The sequence below is a fragment of the Oncorhynchus mykiss genome, chromosome 12 (assembly GCF_013265735.2).
Source record: "Oncorhynchus mykiss isolate Arlee chromosome 12, USDA_OmykA_1.1, whole genome shotgun sequence".
In the NCBI taxonomy this organism is placed as follows: Eukaryota; Metazoa; Chordata; class Actinopteri; order Salmoniformes; family Salmonidae; genus Oncorhynchus; species Oncorhynchus mykiss.
In genome coordinates this window covers 75,100,071-75,116,028 of record NC_048576.1, presented here as the reverse complement: position 1 = coordinate 75,116,028, position 15,958 = coordinate 75,100,071, and the positions used below count along the sequence as shown (strand labels likewise).

Here is a 15,958-nt window from a genome sequence, read left to right as displayed (position 1 = left end):
TTATACACTTAATAACACCTGAATCAACACTGAAAAAGCAATACTAGGTAACACTGGCAAATTTGCTGTCCTTCAGAAAGTGAACACTTACTACAAAACTTTGAAAGTGTCTGCTTCTATAGTAGCCTATTCGGGAAATCACATTAGGGCTACGGCAAATTGCCTTACGTAAACTATCAAGCGTAACGCGGCCTTTGGTCACGAAGTCTTGAAGTCTTTGTCTCCCTCTTAAGGATAATTTGGGGAAGTGGTATATTCACAAGCGGAGCTTCTGCCATCAAGTGTTTTGCTGAGATGTGTGATTTAAAGGTAGACTCAGCTATATGACGTAGATGCAGAAAGTAAACAGCATAGTGGGTCAATTTCCACAACAAATAAGAGCGCGAGGCTCAACTTCTCCACTGTTTTGGTGCCTTGGCGAATCAGGCTGTGAAGAGCTTGAAGCAAACGCTTACAACATTTGCAGATACTGTGTGTGACAGCGTGAGAGAGAAGTCTTGCATCTCGCTCATCTCAATATCTGTGGTGTTCCTCGTGGCAACATCATTTCGCTGAGTCTACCTTTAATTAACAAAATGTCCTAATTTCATATTATGCAACCAGACAAAATATTTTTTAGACCGATTTGTGTGCTAAACCTAGATTTTCAACATTAAACCCAGCAGATTAAGTTGCCAAACTATTCAGATAAAGTCATGTCCATAATTATTGGCACCCTTGATAAAGATGAGCAACGAATACTGAGCTAGGCTGTATTGTATGCTCAAAACATTTTGGAAATCATATTAATTTATAATAAATAATACAGTTGCTCAGAGACAAAAAATGTGTTTAACAAGTATCATAATCTAAAAAAGATAGGAGTCATAATTATTGGCACCCCTGTTTTCAATACTCTTGTACCCTCCCCTTGCGAGGATAATGACACTGAGCCTTTTTCTAAAATGTTTTATGATATTGGAGAACATGTTGGGAGGGATCTTAGACCATTCCTCCATACAGAATCTTTCCAGATCCTTGATATCCTTCCTCTACGCTTATGGACTGCCCTCTTCAATTCAAACCACAGGTTTTCAATGGGGTTCAAGCCCTGAGACTGAGATGGCCATTGCAAAATGTTGATTTTGTTGTCAATTAACCATTTCTTTGTGGATTTTGATTAGTGCTTGGGGTTATTGTCTTGCTGGATTGTCCACTTGGCCTCTACCTAGCAGAGGCAACCAGGTTTTTGGCTAAAATGTCCTGGTACTTGGTAAAGTTCATGATGCCGTTGACCTTAACAAGGGCCACAGGTCGGTCCTGTGGAAGCAAAACAGCCCAATAACATTAAAGATCTACCACCATATTTTACCATATGTTTATAGCCTCAGGATGTAGGGATGCTGAGGGTGCTGCAGCACCACCTTAAAAGTCATAATAATAATACAATTAAAAAATATATATCTAAAAATATATTTTTTGGATGCATTTTTTTCTAATAAAAGTAGGCCTTTAATAGTCATGTATTAGCAGACGGATATAGTCACATGCAGCGTGGGCAAAAACTTACTTTGAAATATTAGTAATTACTTTGAAATAATAGCCTACTTTAATTAAATAAACTGTTCTTTCCTGCATCTTTATTGTTCAACACAAACATCCAAAGCTGGGCTATCTCTCTTTCCACTGGGATTCTCTGCCTCTAACCCTATTACAGGGGCTGTGTCACTGGCTTACTAGGGCTCTTTCATACCGTCCCTGGGAGGGGTGCGTCACTTGAGTGGGTTGAGTCACTGATGTGATCTTCCTGTCTGGGTTGCCCCCCCCCCCCTTGGGTTGTGCCGTGGCGGAGATCTTTGTGGGCTATACTCGGCCTTGTCTCAGGATGGTAGGTTGGTGGTTGAAGATATCCCTCTAGTGGTGTGGGGGCTGTGCTTTGGCAAAGTGGGTGGGGTTATATCCTTCCTGTTTGGCCCTGTCCGGGGGTGTCATCGGATGGGGCCACAGTGTCTCCTGACCCCTCCTGTCTCAGCCTCCAGTATTTATGCTGCAGTAGTTTGTGTCGGGGGGCTAGGGTCAGTTTGTTATATCTGGAGTACTTCTCCTGTCCTGTGTGAATTTAAGTATGCTCTCTCTAATTCTCTCTTTCTCTCTTTCTTTCTCTCTCTCGGAGGACCACGCCTCAGGACTACCTGACATGATGACTCCTTGCTGTCCCCAGTCCACCTGGCTGTGCTGCTGCTCCAGTTTCAACTGTTCTGCCTGTGATTATTATTGTTTGACCATGCTGGTCATTTATGAACATTTGAACATCTTGGCCATGTTCTGTTATAATCTCCACCCGGCACAGCCAGAAGAGGACTGGCCACCCCTCATAGCCTGGTTCCTCTCTAGGTTTCTTCCTAGGTTTTGGCCTTTCTAGGGAGTTTTTCCTAGCCACCGTGCTTCTACACCTGCATTGCTTGCTGTTTGGGGTTTTAGGCTGGGTTTCTGTACAGCACTTTGAGATATCAGCTGATGTACGAAGGGCTATATAAATACATTTGATTTGATTTTGATTTGATTTAGGATGCGTTTACACAGGCAGACCAATTCTGATAGTTTCTTCCACTAATTGATCTTTTGACCAATCACATCCGATCTTTTCACGTCAACTCTTTTTTTCAAAAGACCAATTAGCTTAAACAGTTCAGAATTGTGCTGTCAGTCTAAACGAACAGAGGAGATCGCACAGCCCATCTTTATCCAATATGCATCAGTATCAATTAAAGCAGTCAACTAATTGGTCATTATGCCTTTTTAATGAATTGCTTTGATTCAATGCCGGGTCTGCATCTGCAAGAACGCCCTGAGTAGCCAAGGTAATAGACCTTTGGACATTTTCGTCAGTGCGGTGCCAGACGTCATCCTCTCTGAAGGCTGTTTGTGCTCCTCCCTCCTATATGTTTGGTGCTAATTGAAGGGAGAGAGGGAGTGTATAACGTATTTCTCTGTCAACTCAACATTTAGCTGCGCCACTGTTTCTGTCACGACTAGTCGACAGATCCACCCACCCGCGACGTTTTTGTGAAGCGCGCGTGAGGAGTAAGAAAGCGTATTGTAAAATATTTAGTGGCAAGCTTAGGCTATAGGACTTTATTGCATTTCTTAAGTAATGAGATTACTACGAAAATTGTAGGCGTATCTAGGAATCCTTCCAAAACACACAAAAGGAGCGGAACAAGGATATCCACTCCCTCTCAGACTTGCTGGGAAAGCAGGTTATTTGAGGACCAAACGGTAAGTGGAACATGTCCTACCATATGGATGTTTGCGCTTGAAGTTGTATGATAGGATATAGCTCCTAGACGTGTGGTATCCAACATTATAGTCGAGGATAGCCTATAAATAGTGTTTTGTTTGTCAATAGTTTGAGTACATTTAATCACAACATGCGCGATATTTGGTTCTTGTTTCTGACCTGCATCCGTCTCAAATCCAATCAGTAGCCAAAAATAAGGGTTTTGACGTTTCGTAGCAGGTTAGGAGAGCTTATTAGTTAACTATTTTCTTAACCTAATTATTCTAACCTGCTAGGTTAATTCTCCTAACTTGCTGCATAAGTTATCCTTACCTACGAAAGTAACTTTCCTCTGTAGCTGTATACAATCTAGTAAAAAAACAAGGTGGTGTAGGCTAAGCTAAGCAACACAATGTTAACTGAATACACACACTTTGAATAAAAACGCTGTCATACTCCTATAACAAATATTCAACTGAATACACAATCACGTTGAATAAACAGTCATACTCATAGCCTATAACAAACTGTTATTCAACTGAAGAGCAGACACCCAGCCATGTAAGTGTTTTTCACATGGATGTGTGTTTCCCCAGTGTAGCGCTCTGCAGTCAAACACGCACATCATCACATGAGCCTAGAAGCAGCGCAGGAAGAGGACGCTTCTGTTTATCTCAATCCCAGAGACATGACTAGACTGATCCAATATTTGGTTATTTCTCTGACTCCTTTAGGGTGGTGACTGGTAAGAGACTAGGTAAAGATTCAGATCACAGGTTTTGTTCATGAGTCCAAGGTCTTTTCAGAAAGCTATAGGTGGGTCTTGACATGGGCCTGGAGGTTTTCCTGGTTGGTTCAGTCAGGAAACTAGTCATCATAACGCATACCTTTTTGAACCACTGGACTAAACCATCATTCTCCCCCTCTCTTTCTATCCGTCCCCCCTCCAAGACAGACCATGGAAGATAGCCCTCAGCGGGCCATGCAAGGCCTGGGCTCCTTCCCGTGGTACGTGGGGGGGACTCAGGTTCTGGGCCTGGCCTGTGTGGTGATCACGGGCGTGTGGATGGGCAGCTATCACGGAGGCTACGCCTGGGACGGTTCGGGACAGGAGTTCAATGTACATCCCCTCTGCATGGTCCTGGGCCTGGTCTTGCTCTATGGAGATGGTAGGGCAGAATTAAACCAACTAAAATTAGAATTAAATCCATTCCTCCAGGAATTTAACACCTTTTTATAAATTGCCTCAATTAATGGCTCATTGTCCCAGTGATCTAACTGGTAATGTAGAGTAATAAAGTAGCTCTCCATTGCTGCTGCCCTATGTACATAGACATGGAACACTGGTCACTTTTAATAATGTTGACATACTGTTTTACCTACTTCATATGTATATACTGTATTCTAGTCAAGGCCTATCCTATTTAACTATTGCTGTAAATATACTATTAACATCAATGTATTCTTCAGATATACTATTTATTCTATCCATATGCTGTCTACACATCCCATCATACCTGTATACAATGTTGAGTCCGGTGTATATGTATCTCACACACTGGACTCGACATTGCTCGTCCTAATAGTTCTTATTTTACTTTTAGTTTTGTGTGTATTGTTAGATACTATTGCACTGTTGGAGCTAGGAACACAAGCATTTTGCTACACCTGCAGTAACATCTGCTAAATATGTGTATGCAACCAATACAATTTGTTTTACTGGTAGCATGGAGCGATGGAGGTAGATGAACAAAGGGAAGCTGAAGCCACAGTGTCTCTTCTTTGAGCCACAATGGCAGTTGTCTTCTCTGATGTCTGCTCTGTTAGCCTAGGGGTCTTCTGACCTATTGCATTAGTGTGATGCTAATGCTACACAGGGCACAGGCCTAAAGGCACACTGCAACAGGAATACATTCCTAATGCTATTAGGGTGGGAGGAGCCGGGACTTTATTTTGTTTGTTTCTAGGCCGTTGTGTTTCTCCCCCTCTGTGTGAGAGATATTAGTAATGCAGGGATTTGTTCCCATAAATATTACTATGATAAACACTTACTGGAAAACAGTTGCAATGAAAGCAAACGTTGTCAAAGGGTTTTCCATTGGTCCCTGAATCATGATTTGTAATGAGAAAAATAAGTTATTCAGCCATTGACAATGTAAATAAAGTCTCCTTTGTGGTGTAAAATAAAACAGCTGCTTGTTATTAAGTCAGCTATAGCCTCCTTTATTCCTAACCTTGCTACAACAATTTAATTAGGACATTAAACCGTAAAGGTCACTTACACCTTAATGTGAGCGGTCAGTCCAAATGGAGCTGGGATGAAAACACCCTCCAGGGGAACCAGCTGTCCTTAGTGGGATCAGGAGACAGACAGCAAATACAATTGCCTGGAACATTGTTTCTGTAAGGTTAATATAATTTCTTTATAATTGTAATAATACAAAGACTCAGTTGAATAGTTTGTTCTCATAGCATTTCTGTAACATTTTTTATGCTAACCAACCCTATGTGCTGCTGAGACCTTGGTGGCAGCTACTTGTCAAGTGTTTGTGAAAATGCATTATAGTGGTCTTGTTGAATGACTTCTGCCCCACTCAAAGCCTCACCTTACTTAACCTTCACCTCAAGCTCACTGGGACTAAAACACCCCCATAACTACCCGGATTCACCCTTTCTTTTGTAGCCTCATACCTGTTATTGCCCTTGGTGCCATGTTGGGTGTGATTATGGTACTATGACAAAAGTAATGACTAACCTTTTAAATGGTTACAGCAGATTAAGGTGCAAAAGCAGTGTTTGAAGGTGAACAGTTTTATTTTATGGTGTTAAGTCGGACCACTGTATATTTAGACAGGCTTGACTTTATTATCATCTTCTTGTGGAAATTATTCTATTTGATTAGTCTTATGTGAATGTTAACCAGAATTGTTTCTCTCACAGCGATCCTGGTGTACAGAGTATTTAGAAATGAAAGCAAACGCAACGTCAAGATTCTCCATGCTGTGCTCCACCTTCTCGCCCTCATTATCAGCATAGTGGGTAAGGCCTGTGTGGGTGTCTATGGACAAGACTTGTTGTTTTGGCCCTTTCCCCTTGAACCCAAACATTCTAAACTAATCTAAAGTTGTAGCTACTGTGTATATAAAATGCCTAAGCTAGCTAGTTGAATATATGCGTGTGTGTGTGTATAGACAGACATGTTTGTCCCACCACGCAAGACAAGTGGGCTTAACTATTGGAGGGTCATAAATAAGTTCTCTAGGGCCAGATCAGTCATTCAGACTAGAGGTCTACCGATTAATCGGCTTGGCCAATTAATTAGGGCAGATTACCAATTGTTATGAACTTGAAATCAGCCTTTTTGGACTCCTATTGCATTGCAATCCGAGAGGAGACTGCGTGACAGGCTGACCACCTGTTACGTGAGTGCAGCATCAAAAGGACCTTGTGGCTGCAAGGAGCCAAGCTAAGTTGCTAGTTAACATTGTTTATTTACAAGATAAGTTTAGTCTTCACATAACCACTAGTTAACTACACATTGTTAATGATATTACTAGGTTAACTAGCTTGTTCTGCGTTGCATATAATCAATGCAATGCCTGTTAATTTATCATCGAATCACAGCCTTCAACTTCGCCAAACGGGTGATTTAATAAAAGCGCATTTGCGAAATAAGCACAAATGTACCTAACCTTAAACATCAATGCCCTTCTTAAAATCAATACACAAGTGTTTTTTAAAATATTTTTAAACATGCATATGTAGTTAAAAGAAATCATGTTGCAGGCAATATTAACTAGGGAAATTGTCACTTCTCTTGCATTCAGTGCAAGCAGAGCCAGGGTATATGCAGCAGTTTGGGCCACCTGGCTCTTCGCGAACTGTGAAGACAATTTCTTAACAAAGACCGTAATTATGACATAACATTGAAGGTTGTGCAATATTTAGACTTAGAGTTGCCACCTGTTCGATAAAATATGGAACGGTTCCGTATTTCACTGAAAGAATAAACATTTTGTTTTCAAAATTAGTTTCCAGATTTGACTATTAATGACCAACGGTTCGTATTTCTGTGTTTTTATTATAATTAAGTCTATGATTTGATAGAGCAGTCTGAGCGGTGGTAGGCAGCAGCGGGCTCGTAAGCATTCATTCAAACTTGACTGCATTTGCCATCAGCACTTAGCAATGCTTCATGCACAGTGCTGTTTGACTTCAAGCCTATCAACTCCTGATATTAGGCTGGCAATACTATAGTGCCTATAAAACATCCAATAGTCAAAGGTAAATGAAATACAAATGGTATAGAGAGGAATAGTCCTATAATAACTACAACCTAAAACTTCTTACCTGGGAATATTGAAGACTCGTGTTAAAAGTAACCACCAGCTTTCATATGTTCCGAGCAAGGAACTTAAATGTTAGCTTTTTTACATGGCACATATTGCACTTTTACTTTCTCAACACTATTTTTGCATTATTTAAACCAAATTGAACATTTTCTTTATGTATTATATTAAAATAAGTGTTCATTAAGTATTGTTGTAATTGTCATCACCATCTCTAGCTAACTTGAACTCACAAAATAATGATTTGTGTGTCTGAATTTGGTCGACCGATTAGGATTTTGCAATGCCAATACCGATTGGAGGACCTAAAAGTCCTTTTTTTTCATTATTTTGTGAGTTCAAGTTAGCTAGAGATGGTGAGGCTCCCAGGGAACTGGCAAAGTCAAAAAAGATGTTTTACAAACGTAGTAGGTTATGAACACAGGTAAGATGAGACTGCGCATGCTAACCACGAATCAGTGGTGCGGCATGGGCGTCTAAAGCTGAATCGCAGTAGCCTGCGTCATGTACTGAGGTCTGGAGTAGTCATGGAAACAGGCAGGTGTATCCAAACCGGTCGTCAGTTTAAACGCTGAAATCGGGCTTCAGGCAATCCTTACTGACTAGAGAAACATTTGGTTTGCAAGCAGTGTCATGTAAATAATACCCATATATCCATACTTGGAGGCAGGTAAAATCATAATTCATAATTGATCAACATTGTTCTATACAAAATGAATGGGAAAGATTGACCGCATGTATCATTGTATCTCCTCAGGTATCGTGGCTGTGTTTGACTTCCATAATCATAACAAGATCCCCAACATGTACTCCCTCCACAGCTGGTGTGGCATGCTCACCTTTGTTCTCTTCTGTGTACAGGTCAGCCCTCGCCTCCTTCTGTGCACACATGCAGTCACGTGCACACACACAAATCAAGCTAATAATTTAAACTTTTTCCTTGTATCAGAATTCCAATTAATGTACTGTTTGCACTGAGAACCTAGCTGTATACAGGCAGTAGCTCTCATATTACATTCTAATAGGCATAATCGTTTAATAACATTGGTCCTCTACTCCCTCAGTGGCTGATGGGGCTTGGTTTCTTCCTCTTCCCTGGGACGTTAATGGCGCTGCGGAGCTGGTACCTGCCACTACATGTCTTCTTTGGCCTGGCCATGCTCGCTATGTCCCTAGCCACCTGCCTACTGGGCATTTCAGAGAAATTGTTCTTCAGTATCCAGTGAGTATTACTATGCAGGGGCTCAGTTCCAATATACTACCACCACGTACAATGAAGAAATGTATGAAAATGGCATGCTAAAATACACAAATGCACATAATTATTGGGTGAAAAGTAGTTTGGTGGGCCTCCCGAGTGGTGCAAGATACTGCATCGCAGTGCCACTAGAGATTCTGGGTTCGAGTCCAGGGTCTGTTGCAGCCGTCCGCGACTGGGAGACCCATGGGGCGGCGCACAATTGGCCCAGCGTAGTCCGGCAGGGATGTTCCTGTCCCATCGTGCACAAGTAACTCCTGTGGCGGGCCGGGTGCAGTGCGCACTGACACTGTCGCCAGGTGTGCAGTGTTTCCTCTGACCCATTGGTGCTGCTGGCTTCCGAGGGGTAAGCGGCTGTTGTGTCAAGAAGCAGTGTGGCTTGGTTGGGTTGTGTTTCGGGGGACGCACTGCTCTCGACCTTCGCCTCTCCCGAGTCCATATGGGAGTTGCGGCGACGAGACGACTAACTACCAATTGGATATCATGAAAACGGTTTAAAAAAAAGTCATGGTAAGAGACGTGCCAGATGTTCAAGTCAGTGGTGTGTTTGTCACTGGATGATGTTGAAGTGCTACTACTTTACCCAGCTCTACCCTGCTAAATCATAGGGCAGTTAATTATTGTACAGGGTATGTTTGGGGAAAGCTGGGATTTTGCTGTCTGGGCCATCTTTATGACAATGTGGTCAGACATGGATTTTAATTGAGTCTTTGCACATTATGAATCATTCTCCTGTTTGGTGCCATATGTTATGCTTAAGGCCATCTTGATGAGTCGCACAGAAATATTATAACTAATGATTCTTTACAAATGTTAATTCACATTAGGCTGTACTGTATCACAACAGAAACTCCATTGATATAACACAGACATACTTTTTCTTCCCAGGGACACATATTCACAGTTCGTCCCAGAGGGGATCCTTGGTAACATGCTGGGACTGCTGCTAGTAGCATTTGGGATTCTGGTAGGCTACGTGGTGACACGGGAGGACTTCAGGAGACCCCCACACCCAGAGGAGGAGGCCTTATCTGTACATTTTAAGACCCTGACTGAGGGGGGCGGGAGCCCCACCTCGCCTTAAACCAGGAAACACTCTGGTCTGAAAAGCTACTGTGTGCTCAGGCTTTTATTTAAAACAAATCTGGTATGGAACAAAAGCCTGCACACCCAGTATCTCTCCAGATCCAGCTGGAGATCTGGCTGATATGTTGTCTCTATTTCATGTCACATCAAGAGCAGTTCTACACCCTCCTTGTGGTGAAATGGAGGTATGACAGGACTGATTTGACCAATGTATTTGATTGCTGCCACAGATTAGCCATCACAAAAGTGCCATATTAGGTCTCTTAAAAACAAAATAGCCTTTGCTAAGTGTTCAGTGAGGACAAAGCCATGTGTCCAAGCCAATTAGTTGTGCCTTCATCTAGGGCAGCAGGGTTATACTGGAAGTTACTCCTTTTTTAACAAACAACTTCCATGACTTTCAAGCTTGTGATAAATTTAGAAGTTGCAGTTCATTCAGGGATGTTCATTGTGACAAAATAATATTGAATTTATGATAAAGGACCAAAAGTATGCACAAAGTTGTGACTGAACGATGCCTGGATTTTTGGGGTTGAATTCTAAATGACCCCTAGGTACTCTTGAAGCAGCTTCTTCACCATTCCTTATATTTGGCTGGGTTGAATTTTCACCAACAGTCTCCCCGGACACACCCAGATGTTATATATTTTAGTTTTAACCCTAAAGCAATTAGTCAAAGGCTCCATGGTTACCTGACTAATTGAATCAGGTGTGCCAGTTAAAACAAATGTGAAACGTTACCTCCTAGGAGAGGGTTGGGAAACCTATCCAATAGTTTCAGGGCCCAGTTCTTCTGATCAGATTAAATCTTAGCATTGGGTAATTTTCTGTCTTGAAATACCCAATCAAATTCTCAAGACTCAAAGGTAGTGATTAGGCTTAGTGCTTTGGATAAAAAGCATCTGCTAAATGGCAAATTTTCACAATCTTGATCACACGTGGATTTAGAAAGGTGAAAGGCACTACAACCAAGGTGGGGAGGTTTAAACATTCTTACATTAAATCGATGCAGTATAGGTATGTGGTCAGTTATATTGAGAGGTGTCCAATAAATGCATGTTCTTTTGTGATATGCAGACAATTAATCTTAGTTACTTTAATGTGTTTCACTATGACAGTGTAGTAGTAGTTATGACCTGTCCAGTAGAGGGCAAGGTGTAGGCCCACTCAACATTAAATCCAGATTCTGTGATCTTAATATTGTAGGATCTGATCCTTTTAAAATAAAGGCTCAATTGATCTGATCTTATTTGCAAAATATGGGGTTACAGAATCGGGATCATTTATCTGGGCTAAGGGGTCGATTCAGTAAATATCTTTATGCTTCTGTGATAAGTGTAAAATGCTCAGAGCTACTGTAATAGAAGGGCGTTATAGTATGTGTGCCAAACTGGATTTAATTGTACAATATGCTGCATCCATGTTTGTCTGTTATGTATTGTTCGAAGCATCTACTTGTCCTCACATGTAATCAGTTTAAAGCATAATGTAAAGATTAGATTAAATATCGCTACCTCTATTTTCACTTGTGGAAACTTGTTCTATACAATAGGTACTGCTGACTGACTTATTAAAACCTATTGCCTTCCTATAACTTATTAAAGATGCATGTGTTTTGGGGTGTGCTTTGTTTGATATAGTCTGTGTGAACGTGTTTTAAGAGACGTCGCTACTGATGATGGTGTGAACAAGCTAAAAGTAAAGGAGCCGACCCACATTTATTTTCCTTGAAGTGGTAACCATTTTTAAATAAGTACATTTTAAATCGCTTAACTGGGTTAAAAACGCATGTTTCTTATTACCTTCTCGTTTCAAAACGCCACAACTCACATATACAGACAATTTACAGAACTCTGCTCAGCAAGCCCAAGAGAAAAAAGATGGCTGTTCCCCCACCCTGTACTCTGCCTCCCTCTCCAAATATTGATAAACTGCTATACAAACATATTACATGTTTATATCAGCATGGGAGTAAGCAGAGAACAAACATGCATTTCTATGCAGCACAGCATGTACAATTATTTACACAAACTATATATAAAAAAAAAAAAAGTTTCTTGAAAATAAATGTTATTTTGGGTGTTAATCAGACTGAGGGCATTGACAAGTCCCTCCTGCAACAGGCTCAGATTTAGGGTTAACCTTTGATATTAACAAGAGGTGCATCCAATCAACTAGCTCATTAATTTCCTTCAACGTCCTGGTTGGAGTGTTTATGAACCGATCGGAGAACCTCCACCTATTACCAAACATAATCAAGCACACCAATACACATAAAACTGTTAGTTTAAGTGACAAGAATGGAGACTACAGTAAATAAAAATGTAAACTTCACAGATTCATATGTTCTTGTAAGAGAAGTATCTGTTTTCAGCTGATTGTTGTTCATACTAAGTGCCAGTAGAGGATAAAGGGTGTAACCAAACTGGTGGGTAAACTGCACTGTAATTGTGTTGCATTGACTTGCATCAAATCAACGGTATTAAATCCATCACAATTGACAACCTTGTGTAGATAGATCATAATCTAGTCCAACCATGTAATGTAGCCTAGTCTTGACACCACTTTCTTCAGTGTATTGTTTCATGAAAGTGTAACCAAAATGGATGGTTTTGTACGTTTCTGAATATATAGGCTGACTACAACAATTGATAACTCGGTTTACATCCTTAACCTAAATATTAGCTTTGGACCCATTTCTGTTCTATATTGAAGACAACGTCTGACCACCTAATTTCCATTGTTCCATTTTGTGGACAGATAAAACTAGTCCTTCAATGACCACTTGGGTCATTTAAAGTCGTGTGCATGCTGCCAACATCTTTGACCCTTTCGTGGCTAAAACTGTATGTAGTACAGTGTTATGTTTGAATAACTGCAGCTTTGGCTGGTAGAGATAATTCAACTGTAAAAGGAAACATTCAAGTTATTGGAAAAGAAGAAATGCCCGTTTCCCAAAAGCTTCACAAAGCCTGCTGCATGTCACTTCTTGAGCAAAACAAAACAAAAGCAAAGAAAATACAATCCAATGGAAATAATGTGTTTTACAAACATAACTTAAATGATAAATATTACATTTTATTTGTTGCTTTTCCTATGTACAAGTATGTTGAAGCCTCTTTTCAGTCACATTTACAGCAGAGAACATGGTCATCTTAGTGAAGGGCGGCCTTCTATTGAGTTGTTCTGAAGAAGGCATTGAGAGTTTGGACTTCAACAGGTGAAGCAGGGAAGTGCCCATGGCTTGAGTGTGACCATCCCAGGACAGGCATTCAGGGGCAGGGAGAAAACGGCAGGCAGCAGTCTCCCCTGCTTGAGATCTGGAGGTTTCCAGGTCAGGGTGTGTGGTATTAGTCCTACATGCTTTTCCAACAGACTCCAGTTCCTAAAGTTGTGGATCATCCCTGTCCCCTCCACTGACTATACAAACTACTCTGCAAACAGAAGGCCAACATATTCTGGAGTACTGGAGGTGTTGGATTCACCTGGCAAACTGCAGTTTTAGGCTTTCTTGTATTCATCCATAGTAAATGGCTGTGAAGGACAAAGTCAAAGAAGATGCATGGGAGGAGAGTTTAAATGTGTTTGTCTGCAGTAGTGTTGCCTTCCCAGTCTCATCACATACCCTTGGGGTTGTCTCTAAGTCACTGCAAATCAAAATATCTGCAGGCTTATCAGTCCTCTCCCTCAGTCCCTCCCTACACGTTTGACTCCACGAAAGGTCTCTTTGGTTTGATAGGGGACGTGGGGCCCTGCCTGTCCCTGGAGTGCTGCATGTACTCGCTGTCCTGGTAGGCCTGGGCCACAGGCAGCGTCCGGGCCACCTTGACGTCTGGGTAGGTGGGCGCCTGGCTCACGCGGCCCATACCGTCTGCCCTGCCGTCCCGTGAGCTGTTAGCTGGCGGCTGGTAGTAGTCATCGTCCAGGAGGTGTCCGTTGTGGGCATTGTTGGTGCGGTTGTAGTAGGCTATGTGTCCCAGGCTGGGCTGTTGGCTGTAGCCATGCTGAGGGCCAATGTTCCCTGGAGACGTGGCGGAGCTTGTCACCACCGTGTCCAGGGAAGAGATGGCCCAGGAGCGCCCTATTGTCTGCGGTTGCGGTGGCAGGTACTGGTGAGTCCGCGCCGTCTTGTCGACAACGCCCATGAAAGGTGTGTTTCTGGATCGGAGCGCCTTGTCTGGGTACGTCCCTCCCACCACCCTTATGTCGCTGCCCTGCGGAGGAGACACAGGTGAGAGGTCGTCGCAGTAGACGCTACCATCCTCGTAGGACAGCTGTAGAGGGATTTCCATCTGCTGGGCTGAGGTGGAGCCCCGAAAGCCTGGGGCTAGATTAGCTGCAGAGACCCCACCCAGGCTTGTGTTGGAGGGGGAGAAGCGGAGGCCTACGCTCTGGGAGTGCATGAGGGGCCGGGGAGTGGGTGCGTGTGGCTTTGGCTCTGTGCTGGTGGCACTGACAGGTCGGCGCAGGCCGTGGGGGTTCTCCGGTGATCCCAGCGCCGCCTGGTGCTCCATCTCTAACTCCATCTCCATCTGAGGTGAGACAGGGTAGTACGCTGCCGACTGGCTGCGGCTGATCTGGGGGGCCTGGCCGTAGCGCGGACCTCCAGGCCGGTAAGCTGAGGAGGGCCGCTGGGGGAGCTCGTCCTCCATTGGGACCATCTGGATCCCAACATGTTGGTAGAGTGCTCCTGCACTGAGGCTGGCCTGCACCTGCAGCGTGGGCCTCCCTTCCAGGGCACTGGGGTATATATTCACCCCGTCCCCCAGCTCGGCCAGGTCGGGGGGGAGGCGGGTGCTCATGGAGTGGGCCATTTGGCTGTAGGCACTGGTGCCCAGCACAGCACTGGAGTGCACAGCGGAGCTGGGCTGGTTGGTGCGTACGATCTGAGCCTTGGCAGGCTGCAGCCACTGGCCCTGCTGGGGAGGTTGCTGCTGGGAGAGCAGCTGGAAGGAGCGCTGGCTGCTCATCTTAGACAGCGGAGACTTCGGCCGGCCAGGTATCTGCTCCGACTGGTAGCGGGCTGAGGCCGACTGTGGCCGGTACAGACCTCCTCCGCTCTCTGAGGTGGGGCTGGCGCGGTACTGAGGCCCCCGGCGGAGAGGCGAAGGTGGTGGGCTGAAGTTGTACGGCGTAGCGGAAGCCTGGTGTGCTGGGGAGGTGTGCGGAGGGCTGGGCCGGTAGTGGGAGCTCTGGTGTGTCGGGGAAAGTGACGGGGAGGTGGACTGGTAGCCTTGGCGCGTGGGGGAGGACATGGAAGGGGGGCTGGGGGGCAGCTCGAAAGCCTGGACCATGGAGGGGCCTCCGGAGAGGTAGGGTGAGTTGCGGTGGCACGGAGAGGGGGGCAGGCTCTGGATGAGGGGCAGGCCAGAGGGGCTTGAGCGGGGCTCAGGAGTCATGCCCATGGGGAGGTTCTCCAGGTCCTGCTCCAGGTAGTCCTCGTCCTCTTCAAACAGGTCCTGCACTGGCTCCAGGGACTGGGGAGGGAGCGCGGCCTGCTCTCTGGGAGGGGATGGGGGAGGGTCCAGCTCCTGTTGCTCCTCGAACTGAAGACACTCCTCCTCCACCCTCTGCAGCAGGCGCTGGATCTCCCGGTTGTTAGGGCAAAGGAGGGTGGCCTCATTCAGGTCCTCCAGGGCTGCGTGGAACTGCCTGAGGTGGATACACGAGGGGGTGAAGAGGGGAATATCAAGAGAGAAAAGAGGGAGATTGAGAAAGCATTAATGAGAGAGGAGAAGGAGAGGTGGAGGGGGTACAGATGAACATGACAAAGCATGAAACCAAAGACCGTGAGGGAGTAGCATGTGGTCAAAATGACAACACCACAACTGCTCAAACGACTTGCCCTCACATAGTAGTCAAAGTACACTCTTACGCTAAAACATAAAAAAATGAGCCATGACAATGAGCAAGAGAATGAACAAGTCATAGGGCTAAGGGGATACAGGATGTGTAAGCAGACATAAAAACCACTGAACATGACATAGGGTGAAAAACATGGACAAA

At 44.0% G+C, this 15,958-nt stretch overlaps 2 protein-coding genes across 6 annotated transcripts in view; one reads left to right on the top strand and one right to left on the bottom strand.

Moving 5' to 3' along the window:
• The first annotated feature begins 2,729 nt into the window (after nt 1-2,729).
• Nucleotides 2,730-11,559, top strand: LOC110538389 (cytochrome b561). 2 transcript variants are annotated; one of them, XM_021625182.2, is made up of 6 exons: nt 2,730-3,258; nt 4,215-4,428; nt 6,200-6,298; nt 8,366-8,469; nt 8,673-8,830; nt 9,755-11,559. In XM_021625182.2, exons 2-6 carry the CDS (start codon nt 4,218-4,220, stop codon nt 9,948-9,950), a joined length of 768 nt encoding a protein of 255 aa, XP_021480857.2. In that variant the 5' UTR covers nt 2,730-3,258; nt 4,215-4,217; the 3' UTR covers nt 9,951-11,559. The 2 variants fall into 2 exon arrangements, with proteins under 2 accessions (XP_021480857.2, XP_021480856.2); XM_021625181.2 differs by having other exon boundaries at nt 2,740-3,258; nt 4,211-4,428.
• A 1,474-nt stretch (nt 11,560-13,033) lies between these two features.
• LOC110538388 (protein TANC2) overlaps nt 13,034-15,958 on the bottom strand; it is a 142,959-nt gene continuing 140,034 nt past the window's right edge. For all 4 annotated transcript variants that reach the window (XM_036938417.1, XM_036938418.1, XM_036938419.1 and 1 more), the window contains one exon: nt 13,034-15,604. In XM_036938417.1, the coding sequence (XP_036794312.1) occupies nt 13,651-15,604 (1,954 nt within the window). In that variant the 3' untranslated portion in view covers nt 13,034-13,650. The remainder of the gene's footprint in view (nt 15,605-15,958) is intronic.

What these genes read in the sequence shown, in the direction of transcription:
- LOC110538389 (XM_021625182.2), top strand. Translation starts at nt 4,218, where the DNA reads ATGGAAGATAGCCCTCAGCGGGCCATGCAAGGCCTGGGCTCCTTCCCG. An exon ending in GGTCTTGCTCTATGGAGATG is followed by an intron (nt 4,429 to 6,199) that starts GTAGGGCAGAAT and finishes TTTCTCTCACAG; the next exon opens with CGATCCTGGTGTACAGAGTA. An exon ending in AAATTGTTCTTCAGTATCCA is followed by an intron (nt 8,831 to 9,754) that starts GTGAGTATTACT and finishes TTTTCTTCCCAG; the next exon opens with GGACACATATTCACAGTTCG.